Source organism: Mya arenaria, chromosome 9 (genome assembly GCF_026914265.1).
Source record: "Mya arenaria isolate MELC-2E11 chromosome 9, ASM2691426v1".
Taxonomy (NCBI): domain Eukaryota; kingdom Metazoa; phylum Mollusca; class Bivalvia; order Myida; family Myidae; genus Mya; species Mya arenaria.
Window position 1 is genome coordinate 49,691,402 of NC_069130.1, and position 23,284 is coordinate 49,714,685.

The 23,284-nt window shown below is 35.1% G+C and overlaps 2 protein-coding genes across 4 annotated transcripts in view; one reads left to right on the top strand and one right to left on the bottom strand.

Moving 5' to 3' along the window:
- Positions 1 to 591: 591 nt before the first annotated feature.
- On the bottom strand, positions 592 to 19,345 carry LOC128203596 (uncharacterized). The gene is made up of 18 exons (XM_052905085.1): positions 19,173 to 19,345; positions 18,210 to 18,255; positions 17,236 to 17,426; positions 16,083 to 16,165; positions 15,313 to 15,528; positions 14,622 to 14,735; positions 11,380 to 11,435; positions 11,022 to 11,107; positions 9,954 to 10,044; positions 9,383 to 9,485; positions 8,619 to 8,796; positions 5,931 to 6,071; positions 5,130 to 5,269; positions 4,095 to 4,307; positions 3,706 to 3,803; positions 2,885 to 3,012; positions 2,635 to 2,697; positions 592 to 1,588 (listed from the first exon to the last, which is right to left on the bottom strand). Exons 1-18 carry the CDS (start codon positions 19,267 to 19,269, stop codon positions 1,200 to 1,202), a joined length of 2,433 nt encoding a protein of 810 aa, XP_052761045.1. The 5' UTR covers positions 19,270 to 19,345; the 3' UTR covers positions 592 to 1,199.
- A 1,413-nt stretch (positions 19,346 to 20,758) lies between these two features.
- Positions 20,759 to 23,284, top strand: part of LOC128246870 (anoctamin-7-like) — a 49,578-nt gene continuing 47,052 nt past the window's right edge. For all 3 annotated transcript variants that reach the window (XM_052965371.1, XM_052965373.1, XM_052965370.1), the window contains exon 1: positions 20,759 to 20,913. The gene's annotated coding sequence lies outside the window, so the exon portion shown is untranslated. The remainder of the gene's footprint in view (positions 20,914 to 23,284) is intronic.

The window sequence follows — 23,284 nt, forward strand, 5'->3', positions numbered from 1 at the left end:
GTTGAATGTCGACAACTTGTGTTGTACTGTTGTTGTATGTTGACTACTTGTGTTGTACTGTTGGTGAATGTCGACAACTTGTGTTGTACTGTTGTTGTATGTTGACTACTTGTGTTGTACTGTTGGTGAATGTCGACAACTTGTGTTGTACTGTTGGTGAATGTTAACAACTTGCGTTGTTCTGTTGCTGAATGAAGTTACACACTTGGCACGCTCAAGTGAAAACTAAGTTACACCCTCAGTGAAAACTAAGTTACACCCTTGGCATGCTCAGTGAAAACTAAGTCACAGCCTCAGTGAAAACTAAGTTACATCCTGGGCATGCTCAGCAAAAACTAAGTTACACCCTCAGTGAAAACTAAGTTACACCCTCAGTGAAAACTAAGTTACACCCTTGGCACGCTCAGTGAAAACTAAGTTACACCCTTGCCACGCTCAGCGAAAACTAAGTTACACCCTTGGCACACTTAGTGAAAACTAAGTTACAAATCAATGCATCTGTTTCTTTCACCAATTATGGACTATACACACACACACACCACACACACACACACACACACACACATCACTCAACAAAATGTAAGAAATTGCAATAATTTTATTCTTTATTTCATTCATAAAGCCATTCATAAAATTGGCATTTAAAAGTTCAGTAATCTGGTAAAATAAAATGTCTGTCCTAATTAAAAAAAAAGTTCATCAACAGGTAGAATAATATTGCCCCAGTTGCATCTTAATATCATGGTCTTATTTATATACCTAATTAGATGCTTTAACACACAGCAAATGGAAACCCAAGACAACTAACAAACAGAGTTATGTTCTGTCAAGAATTGTTTAGAAATGTTCTTCAATAATTAGTCAATAACATTGACATTTCTAACCTGAGTAGTAGTAGCCTAACAAGAAAATGATCACATCTTTTAACATTAAATTTTACAATCTTCATATTAGATACAAGATACAAATCCATTTAAGGAACATGTGATGATACAGTTCTGATCAACCATGATTTTTGTTGCAATACATCATAAATTCCATTTGATATATACCTAGAAAGTTGTTCTTTATTTTAAGGTATGACACTATGGTGCTAAACATTCTTTCATAAATCTTAACTGTTTTTATAGTGCCTGTAGTTATAATCCTGACATCATCAACAACAAAGCTTAAATCTTTAACAATTTAAATCAGCATTATCAACTTTTTTTGCCCTTCCCCTTTCCCCCACCCCCTGCCTTGAACCTCTTAAACTGGCCAGGTTTAAACTTGGGAGGCCCTCCGACACCATTCCCCTTCTTATCACTATTCCATTTTTTCTTATTGTGATTAGATTCTTTCTTATTCAACTGTCCTTTTTCGCCTTTATTAGGACTGCCACCTTTTTGTATCTGTCCAGATTTTTTCTGTCCATCTTTAGAACCCTCATCAGCGTTATCAGATTTAGTGTTAGTCTCGTCCTTCTTAGTGCTACTTGATTTGTTATTGGGTTGTTTCTTTTTGTCTTTGTTTTTCTTTTCTGCTTTATCACTTGGTTTGTCACTAGTTGGTGATGTAGTCGAGTCTGCTTCTACTTCTTCTGCATTTTCTAAAATCACACTTTTTTTATTTTATTCATAGTACTTTAAGCAGTATTTAAGTGAAAAAAGGTGTGTGGATTGGTCTTAGATTAGCATTTACACAAAAGAAAAGCAACTTATAACTTCAATGTAAATTTTATTAGACATAGTTTTAATGAAGTAAAGGTTAAAACATGTTGTGTGAATCTGAATTGAGAAAGGCAGAGTGAGTGAGAACTTCTTAGTCATTAAGATTTTACACTATTCAAATGTATGTTCAAACTGACTCATATAACAGGCCTTCTGCAAGCGAGAAAACAAACTATGACGTTTTTTAAGTTGTAAAACTGCATGTCTTAACAATAAAGGGTGGTACTGATAAGCATTTAATTGGCTGTAAATGTAGTTCCTAATATAAATGCTACCAAGTAATATGCCAGAAAGATTTGACCACTTTTTATCATTAAGGCAATGTTTTATCTCATTCTTGCCTTTTTCCTACTGTTTGAGACCATAACATGGAGGAACAGTAAACAAGAGATGCAACACGTGCAGATGCTAACGCTCATCTTTTATTTCTTTATGTTTTGTCCATGCAGATATCTTTAATGGTTTCTTATTTAAGTCAGAGCAATTGGCCTTGCTTTATTATCAGGCCAAAAAAAAAAAATCTTTGTTTAGGGTAACCTTCCCAAAATTTTTAGGTAGGGTAGGTAGGGATTTTTTTTTTTTTTTTCAAAATCTGTTGTAAGTTCAGAGTGTTTCCTTGCACATGGCAGTCTTTCCTACATTACTGTCATTGCCTGACTTTGTTTTATCATATAAACAATAATTCTGATCGTCCAATTCGCATTTATCCGCCCTTCATAACTCTCTATTCGCTAACGAGTATTTTTTTCAGGCCTCACTGGCAACATGTGTACTAAGTCTTATGTAGATATCTTGAATGGTTTCTGAGTAATATTCAAGGTTACCATTTTTGCATGACAACACCACTGACAAAAAAAACTTGAGATTTTCCTTTGAATGACAGATGACTAATGATTACACAAAAACATTTACTTCCATCACATACCTTCTGTTTCCTCCGAATCAAAGAATCCTCCAAGCTCTCCTAGTTTATCGTCAGCCTTCTTGTCTGAAAATGGAATAGGATTGTTAAAACTAAATATAAGCAAAGCTTGATTTAATCAAATGTAATTGCTCTTTTTTATTTTGGCTCAACTTTCACAAATAAAAACCAAAATCCTAGTCAACAAAGCTAGAGTTCCTCTATTTTGTCACCAAATTTTGAACATTTTATTCTTAAAGTAAACACTAAGTACCATCTTTGCCAGGTATTTTGTTAGAGAATTTCTTCAGCTTGGCCACAAAGAACCCGTCCAGGTTGTGGGTGTGGGGGTAGAACCTCTTGGTCAGCTTAAGGTTTGGGTGAAAGTGAAACTTCTCAAAACTGAAAATGAATGTTAAATATTGGTAAAATGCAAATATATCACAGCCCCAGTTCAATATATATACCACTGTGTGTATGTTCATGTGCTAAGGACATGTGTTATTGATCCCATTCACTTGGTCAATTAAAGATGCACTCTTACCCAAATAAGATGTACCACAATTAATATAATCATTTTAATTTACTGAAAAGGATGAATAAATATCAAAAACAGTGGTTCTTATGATGGATACTGTTTACAATTTGAAAGAAAGGTACATAAAACACGGTATTTCTACCTTATGAGAAAATAGTTAACTGTAATTCAATTAGCTCTCACCAGTCATTTAATTTCTGTACATTTTCAGCTATTACATACACAGTTACAATCTTGTTATAAGTGATTAATATTTTTCATAAATGCACTAGATGGTAAGTAGTTTCAGTTTTATCACTCAAAATTTGTGTTTGTTATACATGTGTATGTATTGGTTTTAAATATGTGTGTCACTTTAATTTTTATAACCCCTGAAACACTCAATTTTGTTTACCTAAGATTACGATCTATCAAAGATAATTGTTGAACAAATATCACATAACATTAACAACTGCTCTTGACTGAAAATGAAAAATGAGGGCATTACAAAAAGCATTCAAAAGAAGCATGAAAAATTGGTTTGGCCACAAGTTGCTTCCATCCCCATGTCCACTCACTTGACGAATCCATCCTTGCCAAAGTCCAGCCCCGTAGGAACCAGTTTCACATTTCGCTTTTTCAATGCGTAGTCTATTACTCGCTCATTTTCTTCGACCTAGAAATAAATAAACAATATATATAAAACACCCTAGCAGTGCATGCTGATATTTTTATGTCATAAAGGGATATAACTTCAAAAAGATTTCTTTCCTTTATAAGACTCAATGTACGCATCTTTTCAATTTATACGACTCTTGTCTATTCACTAAGTTGAACAATATAGCTTTTAAGTATCTATGTAAAGATGGTAATATCTTTACAAAATAAACATTTCAAATTAAATTTATTGACAATCTATACCATGATCTAACACAAATCAAAAAAAAATAGATGACACTATACATACCATAACTGAACATGTGGAGTACACAATGTATCCCCCTGTCTTAGACTTGGCATCACAACAGTCTATAGCAGCCAGCAGTAGTTCCTTCTGCAGCTGAGAACAGCGCTGAATGTCCGCCTCATCCTTTGTGACCTTCACCTCAGGATCTTTTGAGATGACCCCTGTACCACTGCAGGGGGCATCTAGCAACACTCGATCAAAACCCTTGATAGTCTAAAAATAGATTTGGATTGTTGCTATGCTATTGTCATAAACAAATGTATATAGTTCAGTAAACTTTACCCCTACATATATATTTCGAGATGTAGCATCTACCATTGCAGCTGCCATTTAGCAAGTTACAGACCATATTGCACATGTGCATATTGTCCCTGGTAACATAATTATACGTACCAGTATCATAATTATATGTACTAGTAACATAGTAATATGTACTAAGTTTTATTGGAATATCTTGAACGCTTTTGCATTTAAGGCCAAGTTGAAAGTTTTAACCTATGTGTGCTAACATTCAAAACCTTAAACAAGAATACCAAAAGCTCATTATTTGCATATTTTTTTAGAAAAGTGTTATTACATGTTTTATTAAACCCGCCTCAGATACATTCTTTTTAAAGCAGTATGGGGTTGTGATGTATGCAGGCATAATCAATTTACTGTGGCATGTTGTTTTCTACTTGTTTTAAGTCATCCCTTGGCTATTAAAATAAATCTTGACCTTCTACAATGCAAACAAAGAATGTAAACCAAGGCCCAAGTTCTGGAACAATCTTAATTAAGGCCATCATAACAGGCTGAAGCCAAGCATAATATTTCTGTTTAGGTAAATGTATAGTGATAAATATTTTTTCTTTGAATAGATTTTTGAGACCTTTAAAGAAAATAATCATGATAAACTACTTCTTGCTTTGTAAAATCAAGTTTAGGCAAGGAAATGGCTAAATTAAACACATTACTTGAACCTGTTACACACAAGATATTTCAAGGAACTTTGGGCCACAATTTTTTACTATCTAAACTGCCATGCTCCTATACCTCCCCAAACTTTCTGCCATCCTGGTCAGAGATGACCGTGTTGGTAATACCCATTCTGTGTACGTTGGAGATGATCGCCTTAACTCTGTCCTTGTTCGCATCATTGGCAAACAGCATGCCTGTGTTCCTCATAAGGGCCGCTGAAAATGGAAAAGATTCAGTCATAATATAACTATCGTTCTTTGATATCTATATCATTTTTCATCTCAATGATAAACTTTTTTAGGACAGATTTTTTTTAATTTCTACATAATTAACTCACTTTGATATTTATTTAAAAATATGATGTTGTATTTAGGGATTTATGACCCTGATGCCAATAGTTTTAACCAGGAGAGATGCAACGGGCTGTCGGTGAAATTCATAATTAACCTAAAGGACACTACTCTAAAATATGTAAGTAAAAAATAAAACTTACTTAACTTATGGGCAATTACATTGAGCTTAGAATGAAGACTTAAAACAAAGATAAGTTTTCTTTTTCTACACCATTTTAAATGAAACAAAGGGCTTTAAAAGCCCCACCTTCCTTTTATCACCAGAGTTTGATTAGGTGATTAGTTTTTTCAACCATCTTGACAAACCTGTTTCCAAAATAATGTTTTGACAGTGCTCCATCAGGTAGCAGTTTTGCAAAAAGGTTAGTCAAAGAGTTTTAAGACTAACTTTAATCAAACTCTGTAAAAGACACACACTGAAACCTATAGGAAACACCAAAGGTGATGATGATTTACCTCAGTAGACTGCCGTCAGAGCCTTAAACATCAGGACTGTGACAATACTTGGAAATGTTATATATACCTATGTAAGTAGTTTTCCCTCCCGGTGCCGAGCACATGTCTAATACTCTCTCATTCTCCTGAGGGGCTAGAGCCATTACTGGAAGAAAACTGGAGCCCCCCTGTAGCATGTAGTGACCAGCTAGGTACTCCGGTGTTGCCCCTAGTAACAAAGGTTAAACTATCTGTTAGATAACATTCACATTTTCATAACAGTCACATTTTTTATTTACATTAATTTATAATTAGTTATCAAAAGGCAATTCTTTTTAAAAGATACAAAAACATAAATGGGGGTTATGAGTAATCACAATTTAATATTATGATTAATCACCATCAGCTATCAGAGAACAATCTTAATTTAAATACTGCATCCCTTAAAGGGACTCGACACTAGATCGGCAAATACAGTACTTCCTCGAAACAAGCCTTGAATTGTCATTACAAACTAGTATGAGCCCGATAATACATCACTTTACATGATTAAAAGAATATTTCGCTGCTGTCTAGAGTTTACATGTTTAAATATAGCGCATAATGGTTTCCCAGTTTATGGTATGTATATTAAAGATGTGAAAGTCACGTGATCAGTACAGAAACTTATACCATCGCTATTTTTAAATTGACTTGGATTTACATGGTAGACAAACCCAGTAAATTTAGATATGGAACAAGAGCTGTCACAGTATGTGACGAATGCCCCCGAATGTGACATTGACCTACGAACAAGGTCAGTACATGAAAAGTTGATCTTGCCTTTACATGTCAAATACATATGGCAAGTTATTTTAAATTGCCTCTGAACATAAAAAAATACCACCCATACTTGACAACTTACACTGTTATGTCCTTATATTCAGAATTCCCTTGTGAATAAACACTTAGTGTATCTTTCACCTAAGAGGTCTTGTCTTGCACACGACACGTTGTCTTCGTATGTGGAACACATGTAGCAAGTGATTTTAAAATCTGTCCATACAAGGGAAAGTAACAGCCCTGACACGACAACCTATACTCTATGTCCTTATATGCAGCACTCCATTGTGAATAAACACTAAGTGTGACCTTGACCTTTGAGGTAGGGACACGGGTCTTGCACGCGACACGTCGTCTTGGTATGTGGAACACATATGTCAAGTTTTTTTAAAATCTGTCCATACAAGGGAAAGTTACAGCCCAGACACGACAACCTATACTCTATGTCCTTATATGCAGCACTCCATTGTGAATAAACACTATGTGTGACCTTGACCTTTGAGGCAGGGACACGGGTCTTGCACACGACACGTCGTCTTGGTATGTGGAACACATGTGGCAAGTTATTTTAAAATCTGTCCTTACAAGAGAAAGTTACAGCCCGGACACGACAACCTATAGTCTATGTCCTCATATGCAGCACTCCATTGTGAATAAACACTAAGTGTGACCTTGACCTTTGAGGTATGGACACGGGTCTTGCAGGCGACATGTCGTCTTGGTATGTGGAACACATGTGGCAAGTTATTTTAAAATCTGTCCATACAAGGGTAAGTTACAGCCCAGACACGACAACCTATACTCTATGTCCTTATATGCAGCACTCCATTGTAAATAAACACTAAGTGTGACCTTGACCTTTGAGGTAGGGACACGGGTTTTGCACACGACACGTCGTCTTGGTATGTGGAACACATTTGGCAAGTTATTTTAAAATCTGTCCATACAAGGGAAAGTTACAGCCCGGACACGACAACCTATAGTCTATGTCCTTATATGCAGCACTCCATTGTAAATAAACACTAAGTGTGACCTTGACCTTTGAGGTAGGGACACGGGTTTTGCACGCGACACGTCGTCTTGGTATGTGGAACACATTTGGCAAGTTATTTTAAAATCTGTCCATACAAGAGAAAGTTACAGCCCTGACACGACAACCTATACTCTGTGTCCTTATATGCAGCACTCCATTGTAAATAAACACTAAGTGTGACCTTGACCTTTGAGGTAGGGACACGAGTCTTGCACGCCACACGTCGTCTTGGTATGTGGAACACATGTGGCAAGTTATTTTAAAATATGTCCATACAAGGGAAAGTTACAGAGTCGGACGGACGGACGGTGCGATTTTAATATGCCCACCTTCGGGGGCATAAAAATACGCAATAACTACTATGCTTGGCTTCAGCCAGAAACATGTGTCGTAAGCGATGTGGTACATCAATAAGTAAGATTCAATACGTTGTACACAACAATATCAATTTTAAGAAAGTTTTTGACAATTTTCATTTTATCTTGCAATTGTATCATCTGGTGTCTAAGTCTCTTTAAGGCCTAAAAAAAATATTGTTTGGTTAGGGTTACATCCTTTTCAAAAATAGGTAGGGTAGGTAGGCTTTTTTTTATTTATTTTTTTTATTTTTTTATTAGGCTTTGTATAAGAATATCATTTTCATCACGGAGAATGGTGTTAAAGTTATCTTCTGTATAAGCATTTAAGGTTAAACTACATATTGAAAAGCAATTATTTTTTTTTAGTTTTTCCTTCTTTTTTTTCTAACTGATTATAAAAACGGCAGGGTCAGCGCCTATTCCGTAGGTAGGGTCGGGTAACCCGAACAAAATGTTTTTTTTTTCTAGGCCTAAGTTAATGAATGCCTACATCAACAAGGTTGTGGACACCAACAATGCATCAACATTGTTCTTCTAATAAAATCATTGCAACAATTCTTACCAATAGGAACCTGTGAGTCATAGACAACCAGTCCCACCTTGGACCACTTCCCGATAGGGTCAAGATTTACACCGCGGTTTATCAACGCCTGTGCCAGGTCACGTCGACGAGTCTTTAGTGTGTTTGTACGGATGGTCACAGGACGTGGAACTTCATTGGATTCCAGGAAATCCAAGATCTGAATATGTGTTATGTAGTTGTAGCAAATATTTGATCTCTGTACATATAAACCTCACTTGATCATTATCAGTTGCATTTATAGTGCTGGTAACACAATATTGATGTCAAAACGATCTAATCAATCATATTCTAGCCAGATTGCTAGATTAGGTGGTGAGAACAGTGGGGAAATAGTATTCCAAACAAGTGATTTTTTATGGTGTTTAAATTTTGGCTTTGGAAATTGGTGTCGGCTTGTAACATTTCCTATGTGGTACATGTAGCACGAATGAGCTAATGGATTTAAAGCCGAATTTCGTACACGGCTAGCCAGACCACAGATCAGGAACAGCAAATATTTATACATATAGGTATATATTTTATTGTGATGTAATTATCCCCCATTGTCACTCTATTACCTATTCCTTGTTTTTTGCCTGTTTGAAAGAAATTTGGAGTAGTTTAAAACTGTTTATAAAAATACATGTACATATGCAGTAGAAAATTTCTTCCCACATTTGAAGTTTGCACATCTATAGTTATTATGATTATTCTGCCTAGTAAATGCTGTTTTATTCACAGTCCAACTATTCAGCCGTACAAACCTCTGTGGGGAAGAGTGCCATCAGCCTTTCCATGAGGTACTCATTATAGCTGTAGTACAGGCACAAGTCCCTTGTCAGGGTAGTCAGGTACTCCGAACGACTCCTGCAAGAACGAGACACCTGGTTAGGTAACTGTAGCACAGACATAGATCATAGTACTATAACATTCCATTTTGTTAAAGGCACAAAAAGCGACTGGTTAAATATAATAAATCAAATATAAAACTTTTTTGAAAATTATAAAAATACATATCAAGAATGGAAGTAAAGACATAAAATTATTCAATAAATATAATGATAAAAAGATACTAGAAATAAAAAGAAAGGCAGCAGGAATTGAAACTTGGTACTCTAGGCATGCAGTTGGGGACCATATCTATTACATGACTGGCCAGGCGAGTGCTGCTTTAAGTTTAACTTTACGTTCAGTTTACTTGAGCAAATAGGAAACAGACAAGAAAAATGATAAGAAATGGTACAGAATGGTACAAGAGAAATGTTTCGTATGGTACTGAATTTTATTCCTTTTTATAATTATCCATCTTAAACTTGTTTCGCCAATGATGCATACCTGCCCTCTTGTCTGCGGCTTTTAAAATCCGCCAACACATGAAGAATATCCTTGATCCTCTGTTGAACCAGAGCTAAGTCAGGCGCAGCAGGTATCAAACGTCAAGGCAAATTACAGATTAAATTTTTCATATCATTTACTAATATAAAGCATCAGTTGCTTAAAATTTGTTTCTAACATATTGTTGGTTCAAAACAGAATTGTACGAAGTCCACATATCAAGCAAACCAAAAAGTTTAAACACTTTATATTTGTTTAACATATTATACACTTTACAAGCTTTTTTTTTATATAATATCAAACAGAACTTTTTTTGAAACATACAAGTTAAATATTGAACCATTGTCCACACACTGTTTGTTCTAAAGTAAAGTCTTTATTCGTAAAACATTTCCTTTTACACAATTTCTGCTCTTCCAAACTGACAAACACAGCCAGTTTTACCCAACAGTGAGAGAGACTGAAACAAACCAGAGCATTGTAATAAGTCAAACTGACCATTTTAAGATTAGTGACACAATTTCATTTATGTTATACTAAATGTTTGTGGTTGAGTCACCAACAAAGTCAAGCCAGCAACTGTCACAACCATGAAACTGTTCTGAGAAAGGTTGTTCTTTGACTGTGAACATATTTGTTTAAAATTGATGGTTGTATGCATGACAGGTAATGTCAAACAAGTAAAAGAAAAACAATCTGAGTAAAAGAAAATCAATCTGAGCAATGAGGGTGACGTGGACTTTACACCCTCGCTGTATGGGTCTTCCATGGAACTTGTGCCCTTCTCATGGGTGAGCCAAAATACAAAGAATTTTGAATTTTGACCAATGATTCTCGAGCGTAACCTTGACCATTGACCTACAGACATAGGTTTTCAAATGACACATTATCACCTCATGGTGAACATTTTTGCCAAGTCATTTTAAATCCCCAAATTAATCGCAAAATGACAGCACAATAACCCAAAATAGACGGACAAATGCCCACATATACACTGAACCGCCATTGTGACGCCTATGTCAAGCTCACCACTAACTCACTCATCAAGAAAGTGTAAAGAAAGGATATCTTCCTTGTGGATCTCCTGTCCGCTGGGCAGTGTGTACGTCTCTGATTGGGCGATGTTTGTCTGTAACTCATCCTCTGCCAATTGCCTAGCAACACAAACAAACAAAATGTTGGTATGAAGCTTTTACCCAGAGCAGCTACATAACAAGAACACTTGTTCATCAATAGAGAAAGAATTTGACTACTGCGAGGTCCGGACCGGCCAAAAATATGATAAGGACTGCTGACGTCATACAACTGGATTTTATAAAAAAAACAGTGATATACAGACATATTGACCTTATATATATATATATATATATATACAAAGAAAGGACACATTTATGTAAGATATAATATATTGAAATATTGTACATACTTATCTTTTTTCTCCTTCTTTTTCAACTTTTTGGCTGCCTTCTCAACTGGTAACATCTGTATGAATGAACAAATGGACATTTTCTTCTATAACTTGGAAGTCTAAAAATAAGAGCTTAGCTGTATGATAACTGAGAATTACACAAATAGGTAAAACCTACTGAAAAGCTACATTTTCAATTTTTAAGGCCTAAATATATATATATATTTGGTTCGGGTAATGTGACCCTCCCTACGAAATAGGTGCCCCACTGTTTTTAAAGTCAATTGGTAAATAAATAGATTTTTTTTTAAAAATTAAATAAATAAATGAATTTATATGAATGTTTTATTAAAGTTATTATTGAAATCTTAAAAGCTTTATGCAGAAGATTACTTAACAAAAGCCGTCGTAAGACAGCGCGCTCGACTACGCCGCTTTGACTTAGAATACAATAACGATGTAATAATACCAAGTTTGGTCTCTTTATGTCAAACCTTACTAAAACTAGAGCTGTCACAGGAGTGACGAATACCCCCAAATGCCGCCTGGACACAGGAATGGCAAACCATTCCTTTGAAAAGAGGCCATAACTCCAAGGTTACTGCACACTGCATCTTCTTTTATCATGCATGTATTGTTTTATTTAAATCTGTTGAGTAATTTAGAAGTTACACTGCTGACAAGAAAATATAGCCTTTCAGGAGTTATCGTCCGGAAACCGTTTTTCTATTTTTTAGTAACAGTGATCTTGACCTTGGCCCGACCAGCCCCAATATCGAACTTGACCTGTATCTTCTGATGTTACACCTGTGTACCAAAAATTGTTCAAATCTGTCTAGCCTTTCATGAGTTATCATCCAGAAACCGTTTTTCTATTTTTACTAACAGTGACCTTGACCTTGGCCCCACCAGCCCCAATATCGAACTTGACCTGTATCTCCTGATGTTACACCTGTGGATCAAAAATTGTTCAAATCTGTCAAGCCTTTCATGATTTATCATCCGGAAACCGTTTTTCTATTTTTAGTAACAGTGACCTTGGCCCCACCAGCCCCAATATCGAACTTGGCCTGTATCTTCTGATGTTACACCTGTGTACCAAAAACTATTCAAATCTGTCAAGCCTTTCATGAGTTATTGTCCGGAAACCGTTTTTCTATTTTTAGTAACAGTGACCTTGACCTTGGCCCCACCAGCCCCAATATCAAACTTGACCTATATCTTCTGATGTTACACCTGTGTACCAAACTGTATCTTCTGATGTTACACCTGTGTACCAAAAAATTTTCAAATCGTTTAGCCTTTCATGAGTTATCGTCCAGAAACCATTTTTTTATTTTTAGTAACAGTGACCTTGACCATGGCCCCACCAGCCCCAATATGGATCTTGACCTGTATCTTCTGATGTTACACCTGTGTACCAAAAATTGTTCAAATCTGTCTAGCCTTTCATGAGTTATCGTCCGGAAACCGTTTTTCTATTTTTAGTAACAGTGACCTTGACCTTGGCCCCACCAGCCCCAATATCGAACTTGACCTGTATCTTCTGATGTTACACCAGTGTACCAAAAAATTTTCAAATCTGTCAAGCCTTTCATGAGTTATCGTCCAGAAACCGTTTTTCTATTTTTAGTAACAGTGATCTTGACCTTGGCCCCACCAGCCCCAATATCGAACTTGACCTGTATCTTTTGATGTTACACCTGTGTACCAATTTTTTTTCAAATCTGTCAAGCCTTTCATGAGTTATCGTCCGGAAACCGTTTTTCTATTTTTAGTAACAGTGACCTTGGCCCCACCAGCCCCAATATCCAACTTGACCGTTATCTTCTGATGTTACACCTGTGTACCAAAAATTGTTCAAATCTGTCTAGCCTTTCATGAGTTATCGTCCGGAAACCATGAAAACCGACAGACACACCGACCGACCAACAGACAGACAAGCTCACTCTTATATACACCTTCAAACTTTGTTTGTGGGGGTATAATTATTTGATACATAAGGTGACTTTGATGCTGCCCTCCCACCAGCCCGCCCAAACAATGACGCAAGTCATTCAAATAACTTGATTTCCCATTATGAAAATGTGGTTATGAATATACAAATATGCCTTTCAAAGGAAATAAAAAAATAATAATAAAAATTTCAAGGGCCATAACTTGTATTTAGGCTTAAAAAGGAGTTATGTTTCTTGTTGTAAGATGGTCGTAAATAATTTTGAATTTTATTAAGTGCATTTAATGAGCGGTATAGAAGTTTTTTTTATTAAAATCCCAACTTGCCCTTAACTTTTACTTGCCTAAAACTTTAACCTAAGTCAATCAGGGGCCATAACTTGTATTAAGAGTATGGAGTTATGTAACCTCATTGGGTGATGGTCCTGAACAAATGTGTGAAGTATTAAGTCAATTGAATGAAGGGTATAGAAATTATTAAACAATATCCCAACCTGCTCTAAAACTTTAACCTAAGTTCCATAGTCAATCAGGGGCCATAATTTGTATAAAAGATAATATGGAGTTATCTAACCTCATTATGTGATGGCTCTGAACATCTGTGTGTAGTATTAAGTCAATTGAATGAATGGTATTGGAGTTTTAAGTGAAAATCTCAACTTGCCCTAAAACTTTAACCTGCCCTAAAACTTTAACCTAAGTCAATCAGGGGCCATAACTTGTATTTAGGATAATATGGAGTTATGTAACCTCATTGTGGGATGGTCCTGAACAACTGTGTGAAGTATTAAGTTAATTGAACAAAGGATATAGAAGTTATTAATAAATATTCCAACTTGCCCTAAAACTTTAACCCAAGTTCCATAGTCAATCAGGGGCCATAATCTGTGTAAAGAATAATATGGAGTTATCTAACCTCATCATGTGATGGCCCTGAACAACTGAGTGAAGTATTAAGTCAATTGAATGTAGGGTATTTTACTTATAAGTGAAAATCCCAACTTGCCCTAAAACTTTAACCGGACGCCGACGCTGGGGCGAGTAGTATAGCCCACCTATTCTTCGAAAAGTCGAGCTTAAAACTATAATCCAATGATGACAATTATGTTCTTATATAAAGCCTAATAATAATAAAAAAAGCCTACCTGTTTTTGAAAAAGGATGTTACCCTTACCAAACCAATTTTTTTGGCCTTAGCAGTGTTACACATTAAAGACATAATCCAATCAATCATGTATCTATAGTTAGAACCTGAACAGAAAGCAAAAATTGCACATTAGGAAATAATTCACATGGTTCTGTACCTGTTCATCGTCATCTCCTTCTTCATCTTCCTCCTCCTCTACATCACTGTCATCATCTTCTTCATCGGAGCCTCCAAAATCGTCCGCCATATCTTCTTCATCGCTACTCTCATCCTGACAAACAGAAACAAACCTTTCAATCAGTTTGAATTATTTATTTCAAGCTTGAAGGTTACCGTACATTCACAGTGTTCTCAATAAGAACCGGCTGCCGGCAAAAATGGACGGTTCAAATGGCAATAGGGCCGGTTCAAATTTGGAAAATTTAATGAATTTTCAGTAGAATAAGTAGAAGCTGGTCGGTTACTTTACCATTTGAGACGGTATAACCGAAACTTATTGAGAACTCTGCATTCATATCATCATAGAGGTCATTTGTATGGACCACTTCATCCGTTTTTTCATAACTGCTAATCACAACCTTTCCAGAAAAAGAAATTATTTAACATATGGTACTTTGCATGCAGATTAGAGCCAATGATACTTACATAATCATATAAGTTTACTAACATTTGCTTACAACCTATTTTCGGAAGCAATTTTTTGCAAGTAATAAGCAGCTAGCATACATAAAGTCATATTGTCTTTAAGCTGTGTTTTCTTAAAAGAAATGTAATTCTGAAATCAGTACTTTGTATAAATATTCAGAGCAACATTCGTGATGGTAAAGAATGTCAGAATAAACACTAACCATAGGCAACTGAGACTTTGATTTCTTGGATTTAGGTTTCAACCAAGACTGGTTTTCATCTGTGTATCCTTTAACATCATCTTCATCATCATCCTCATCATCATCTTCATCAATGTTATCATCACTGTCATCCTCAAGTTCAGGGTCACTTCCAGATTCATCATCCATTTCAAAATCAGAATCATCAGCATCAGAATCATCATCAGATTCAGGTTCCTGAAAAACATTGAAATAAATGAAAACTATGTTTCCATAAACGCTATTTATGCTCTTTTAGATTAGAATAATTAATAATCCAGACTCCAGAGGGAAAACACATCGTCAGCAAAAGAAGAAACAGGAAATTCCCCTTTACGCCTTATTCATTATTACTCTTTATTTAATTTGGATATGCAATTAGATCATTTCTAATTATAACATACATTTAAGACCCACAATATAGATTGATGCAAAAAAGATGAATTGAATTTTAATATATTGTTATGTCTAACTCAATTCATTTAAATGATAAACAAAACAAAAAACATATGATTTAGCTAAAGATAAGAAAAATATAAGTATTTATAAACGTGTTTTTTTTGTATTAATAATTCTGTGGCCCCCTATTAAAAAAGCATAAAAACATTGCTAATATTCTTATATGTGTACCTAAAACATATGCATTTTTTGTTTTGAAAGTCAAATGCGTTCAATGCAATTATGCATTAAAATTAAAAATAAGTTATTTTGGCATCAACTTAGGTCATAAAAGAGAGTCAATTTAAAATTACCTGCACTTGCTGAGGTTTTTTCTTGTTCTTATTCTTTCCATTCACTTGCTTGATGATGCTGTCAATCTTGGCCCTCTCACTTTCTATCATAGAAAACGAAAAAAGGTAATAATAATGAATAATAGCAGCTAAGTAAGTAGATAACAAGAGTACCACAACTGAAAGCCAGTTCTCAAAGGTTTTTCAGTGTACAGGGGTACTTACACCTGATAATTGTCAATCCTGAAAAACAGCCTGATTGTCTGTTTGATTCAAGACCCCACAACACAAGACTACACCCTTGTGTAACATCGTGCCAACAAAAGTGATAAATATAATGTTATAATGACTCGTTTTATAATTGTTGTAATATAAATAAGTTTAAACTAAGCCCAAAGCAGGATAATGGGGCTTTGTCTTTTATTCATTTTAAAGTACTTCCTACTGTCTTCGATGCAAATTACCAAGCAAACAACAATCTTTATACCTGTACAACAGTCTGAAGCTAAAAGCTCTCAATCCTTAATTTGGGATTAATGCTAAAATTTAAAACCCAAAAGTCTGCAAATGGAAGTAATGTAACTCAAGGCATTTCATTTGAAAAAATTCCGGAAGACGACATCAGATTCTTAAACAAATGATTCTTTAACTACATTGTTGATAAAAGTGATTTTCTGTTAAACAAAATAATTATTTTTTACTTTTAAGCGTTGTCTGATAATTGATAAACATTAAATCTTCATTATTTTTTACATCTGGCCGTGAAAACTGTTGTTCCCATCACAAATTTAGTAGAACCAAGTCAAAATTTACCAGTCAGGACCATCGGTTTTCTCAATGTCTGGGCTATTATAATATCTGGCAAAAAAATTATTTGACCTGGATTTCCCTACCATAGAAAACTTGAGTCCTGAAACAATTTTCGTGCTAGTGACCACCAGCAAAAAAATCCTAAGGAAAACCCTGCAGTCATCGAAAAGTAGAGTCGTAGGTGAACAAGCCCAAATTATTTTAGTGTGGTACCAACACTGTTCAACAAGCCCTGCTATATAAAACCCAGAATTTGAGCAAGGAAACAAAGCTTTTTACCAAAACTAATTTTTCTCACTGACTCTGATTCGAGGTTTGCACATTAATGCAAAATAGATAAAATCATGAAATCAAAATTACAAACCATCTTCAACATTGTTCTCCTCTGCATGTTTACGCTTATATTTATTCTTCCCCTCCTTCGCGCCTTTTGCGGCTGCTCCGACCACACCTTCATCTTTTGAAGGAGTGGCTTTCTTATTCTGTTTTTTCTGTACAAGCTGTTCTTTCTTCTCTTCCTTCTTCTGTTCAGCTTTTTCCAATCTCTTCTTCAGTCTGTAAATGGGTAATTCTATTATAAAGTCAATCATTGAAATTAGAGTTTGGATTAAAATGTTTGAGCTCTAACGATATATATATAGTGCTTGGCATCAGATAATTTCAACAAGCCCTTCTATATAAATTATTCAAGAATCGCTACTTTCAACCAATGTTGTTCTATAAGCAATGATACTCAATATAAAGCTGTCATATTTAAACTGTATTTGCATCAAAAGCAATTGAAAAGAATCATAAATAAATGCTTAAATATGAAGTGCTATAACAAAGTCACAAGAGTATTGTCAAATATTTGCCCAATATATATCTTAAAGTTTTTTTTAATAAGTTAAAAGATCATTCACAGAAATTTGAAATGCATTTATAAATGCACAATATTTGGGATTGTTTTTTTTTCATTTTTGTTAAACATAACACGTTAACAACAATATCGCAGAAGTAAAAAGTAGATGGAACCAGTGCTTCATCAGTGGCTGAAATTAGCACATAAGTAAGCTGGCTAACCATGCACAAGTAAAATTCTTTTCATGCATTTTATGGCAAGCACAGCTGGGTCTAATTTTGATGACTGGTTTATTCACTAGCTGTGTAGCATGCAGATAAATTACAACACTTTTCACTTTTACAGCACACTAGTTATTGCACGTTGTCTATGACAACACGGTACATAACATGGTACACATGTACTTCAACCACTACAAGCTTATTAAAAATAAAACTACAACAATAAATGAAGCTGTTCATTTACATGTAGCAGTTATGCGACCTTAAATACTGTACCTTTTCTTTTGTCTACTGCTGAACTTCTTTTCTGAGCTTTCATCATCTGAAACGAGGGAATTAATTCTCATACAGTTTTAACACTATGAGAGATTTAATTACCATACAGTTTTAACACTCTGTCACATATAACTATTTCCTTGTTAAGTTTAAGTTGTTACCTTAAACACTAGACATATAAACCTTAAAAAAAAATAAAAGCAAGTGAACAACAATTTAAAAAGCCATGCTCTACATGTGCTTTTTGAGTTTTACAACATGTGTACCAAGTTTCATTTGGATATCTAGCGGATTATCCAGTTATGGCCAAGGTAAAACTGTTAGCTCAATGGCGCCAGTGTACATGAAAACATGTCAGACAGCCGGACATTGCTAGTAGATTTTCAAACTAACGTTGAATGTTCAAAGAACTTGGGACAGAATTGCCCAACGTATTTCTCACGGTAAATCCAATACATATCCATACTAGAAATTTCCATCACATATGAAGCCTTTTGATAACAAATGTTCATAGTCCAAATCTGTGTAGAGAAGACATGCACACAGACCAACCTCAAATACAGCATCCCAGTATTTCCAGACGTCAGTTTAAATTTTATTTATTCTGAGTGCACCAGAACTCGCAATTTGTTCCTTGTTTCTAAAGCATAAAATGCTACTGCTTTTGTTCTAATTATTGCTCGGTCAGACAATAATTGCTAGATCATGCAATATTGTCTGTTGGGTGAGGTTTCACCAGCCTGTTAAGACCATACTATGAAAATAAGGCTTATACATAGAGATACACTTTTTAACTTGAACTGTTGAATATCCATTTGAAAACGATGTTGCTGTTGTAGGAAACTTTACTGTTGTAGTAAACTTGGAACGAAACTTTTTTGTATTTATTTATGAGCATACCGTTAGGTCGGATTGTCCGAAACCAATCCTATCCGAAATTTGACATTTTTTTAAGAATATTACCTTTCACAGTTTTAGGAATTGTTGGCACGCTGTACTTTTTCTTTCTCTTGCCTTTGTTTTGCTTCTCAAGGGCAGCTGGATCTCTTTTTCTTCCCATTTTCTTTAAAACGGATCAAAATACCAAAATTTGACAAAACAATTCACCACACGTGTTTACATTTAATAAAACGCTACCCAACTGGCTTTGGTCAAAGTGTAGGAACTGGTTTTGATGATGAAGTACAGCTCCTCGTTAGCCTGGGTTATCTGCCCTTACCATTTCATTATCACTCTTGTTGTTACCAGACAAAGTTCCTGGACGAAAATGGATTTGGGGGATTATAACAGGTATCGATGTGGATAAGTAAATAGTAACGTACACAGGAAATAAAATAAAAACACCACAACTACGTTTTTTCCGTTCCTAAATTCGAGGCCTATATAGCTTACCGACCGCTCCACCATAAGGTTCATTGTTGGCAGATTTTGGAGGTTTTAAATGCAATTACACCAACTCGGAAGTGTCTACACATTGTTACATGCCTTGTTATATAGTTAGAGAGTCAAATCGGCCCCTTACCAAAGTAGCCCCTGAAACATTTCGGCCCGGCTATTTTGGCCCCTTGAAAATAATATTGAATCGATAATTTTCGACCCCTTAGTGATTTTTAACTGAGACTTTTCGACCCTTATTTTATGTATATAGTTTACACAGTAGAAATGTTCAAATAACACCGGATTTGGTCACTTAATCGAATGCAGAGTGGTTACGCTAGACAGTCTCCGAGGCATAGTGGTTAAGGCTTCCGCCTACGGAGCGGGAGGACGTGGGTTCGATCCCTTGCCGCCTCATACCAAAAGACGTAAAACGTTGGTACAAGTAGCTCCTTGCCTCACGCTAGGCATTTAAAGGGTAGTGCTTTGAAAAGTGTTGTACTCAGTACTGGTTTAACCCAGCAAAGTTGTACTCCGTGGGTCGGTGCTTCACACCGAGCACGTTAAAGAACCAAGGGTTCTCTTCGAAAAACAGCTAGGATATCCCACCCGAACTTCCTTGTGTCCCACCACAGTCTGATCCGCGCGCTGTCCATTTAGCAAAAAAGGAAGCCAAATAAAAACACACGCACGCACACGCACACGCTCGTACACGCACACACGCACGCACGCGTGCGTTTAATAAATAAGAAAAATGGCTTTTTTCTATCGATGTTTAATGTTTAAGTATACATGTGGAACTTTTTCCTCATACAGTATATGTGTCTATAGAATATATAGGGAATTGATTTAGCAGTACTGGGTGAGTACTTAAATCGGAACACTTTCGGCACTATTTTTGAAATATTTTTAGTTAGACTTGCACCACGACTACAAAATTTTATAATGGGTGTTCCATATTTAGGTACTGTTCCTATTTAGGAACTCACCCAGTACAGTACATCCTCGACACCCAGTGTATTATAACCTATATAATATAGGTTATAATACACTGGGTGCCGAGGATGAGTACAGTATCGATATGTGACCTTTAAGTGAGAACCTTGCATACGAAAATGCAACGCAACATTTCCTATACTGTGACCAATATGCGGTGCAAGTTGTTACTCAGCGGTGCAGTGTTTCAGTCAGAAGCAAAACACGACAGAAATGTTGTTGACATTCGATACGAAATAATTTTTGTCTGATATTTTATAGCGGTTATTGGATATAAATATGAGAACATCCATGTTTTTCCTTTACTTCTAGCATAAGTGAATCGATACAGGTGAGTTGCTATTGCAAATGCAGAAGTTCAATCTACTGTAAGATTTGTTTAGCTAAATAAAAAAAAATTGTTATTTAACGGTCAAGCTGTTAGGGTGCAGCTTTAATTGAAGTTCTTTTTTTTCATTTGTCACATTTTCCTTGGATCCATATGTCGGTGATATCATGCGCTTTGCACTGTTTTTCTATTTCATTTTTTGAAATCTGCTTTTGTATCTAAATTATTTGCATTTTTGGAATATAGCTAAAACTATTTTTTCTAATATTAAAATCAGACATAAGCACCCCGTCTGAATAACCTTATAATTATAGTATTAATGAACAAAGCGTCTTGACAACAGTGATAGTTTTAATTTTCTCATATATATATATATTTAAAGCGGCAGTCTCACAGAATGAACGTTTTGACAACTTTTTTATTTTTTGTCTTGGAACGAGCCAATTTTTGCGAAAATCCATGGGAACCAGTTATATAAGACTGCTGACAAAAAAATAGATATCAGATCTTTATATATATATCTAAGTTTAAAAAATGATGTTTTATCATACATGTGATAACGTCCCGGACGTCTGGGATTCTCCCGGAAATCGTATCTCTGTCACAGAGTCACGGAGGGTGCATATTTGTCCCGGAAAGTCATAAAAAAGAAACGAAAAAAAAATCTCCAAATAGATTATCTTAATTTTACCAATGTAAGTCAGCTATTTTGCCTGTCCGGGACACTGGTCGTTAAACACAGGACATGTTGACACTAATCTGTTAATTGGTACGTGTGTTGTCGAGGTCATCGTCAATCACCCGATAATTGATCTATTGGCCTATTGTTGTGCTTAACGAGTCGGGGAGGGTTTTTGTATACAAATTCATTGTTTTCATATGGATTTGTTTGGTCTTATGAATGATAGCTTTTAATTGATGAATTGATATTTTTCACACATTTTACCGACCATCGAGCATGAAGGTAAGTTCAAAGAAAGTGACAAAATGAGTAAAAAAACAAAATTAAAACACCGAAAACATCCCATATTCCATTCAAATTTTAAAGTCGATACGTCATTATACTTCAAACAACTTTAAACAACTTACGCGTCCATAAGGAATTTTAGTGTTTTGAACTTTTTTTCGAACTATCGTTGCGGTTATCGTTGTGTATTTTTCGGTTTACAGGTGGTTTATAGTGTTTTAATCACGTGACCATGGTAAGTCAAGTGATCGCTTTATACAGCCGATTGTTGACACGTCTCTATCAAAATTGTATGCATCTCCAAACGGAAAAAAGCTCATCGACTGGAAAATATTCTTGATCGTCTGGAAAATATTGTGTGTCATAAATTGCAAACGTTTTAAATGTGATGAAAAAATAAATATTTTGTACCGCATGTTCTCAAAAGCACGGGAAAACAGGTGCCCGTATAGTTGTTTATTTCCTGTTTTGAAGAAACCGAAAGTAGACTGCATAATCCTCCTGGTTAACACTTCATTTAGAGCCTGGGAAAATATCTGGTCATTCTATTTTTCAAGAAAATGCAGAAAAAAACAAACCATGTCAAGTAAAAAATACGTCTTGGCAGTCAAAATAGGTACATTTTCACGACGTTATAAACGACTAAAATAGCCCCAGATATGCTCTAGAATGCACCACAGACGTTCCCCATTTAAAAAAAATCTGGGGGGCATGCCCCCGGACTCCCCCTTGTGTGCATTGACATTACGACGAGTGTCCCGGAATCGACCCAAGAAATTATCACATGTATGTGTTTTATGCATTTTTCTTAATCCGTTAGTAATGGTTTAAGCCATAAAACATTAATTTTCGAAAGGAAATATATGAAAAACTACAATCTGAATTTCTGTCAGCAATCTTATATCATTGGTTTGCATATATTTACGCAAAAATTTGCTCTTTCCAAAATAAAAAAAGTTGTAAAAATGGTAAATCTGTGAGAGTGCAGCTTTAAAATGTTCTAGCTGTTTAGAATTGATGTATTTTTAATCATTTAATACAAAAAAATACAAAATTATTTTAAGCCTTAACTATTTCGCTAATACTATTTAAATTTAATTTTATTTGAATGCATTTATTTATTATCTTCCAATTTCTGTGTTGCATTATTGATAATTTTTTGTTATTTGATTTGCATTTTTATCAGAAAATAGCTCTGCAAGCTAGTGTTTTAATTTCTATATATCTGATGTGAAATAAATTTTCTTGTATCTTGTACTAATATGCTAAAAGTATCCTTTATATATTGTCAAATCATGATTTTTTTTAAGGATTTAATCTTTTTTATCCTTTATGGATTTATGCAAGGGTTACATCATACTTCATTCATATTAACAGGATTTTTTCCCCCGTTTTTTAAGCATATTG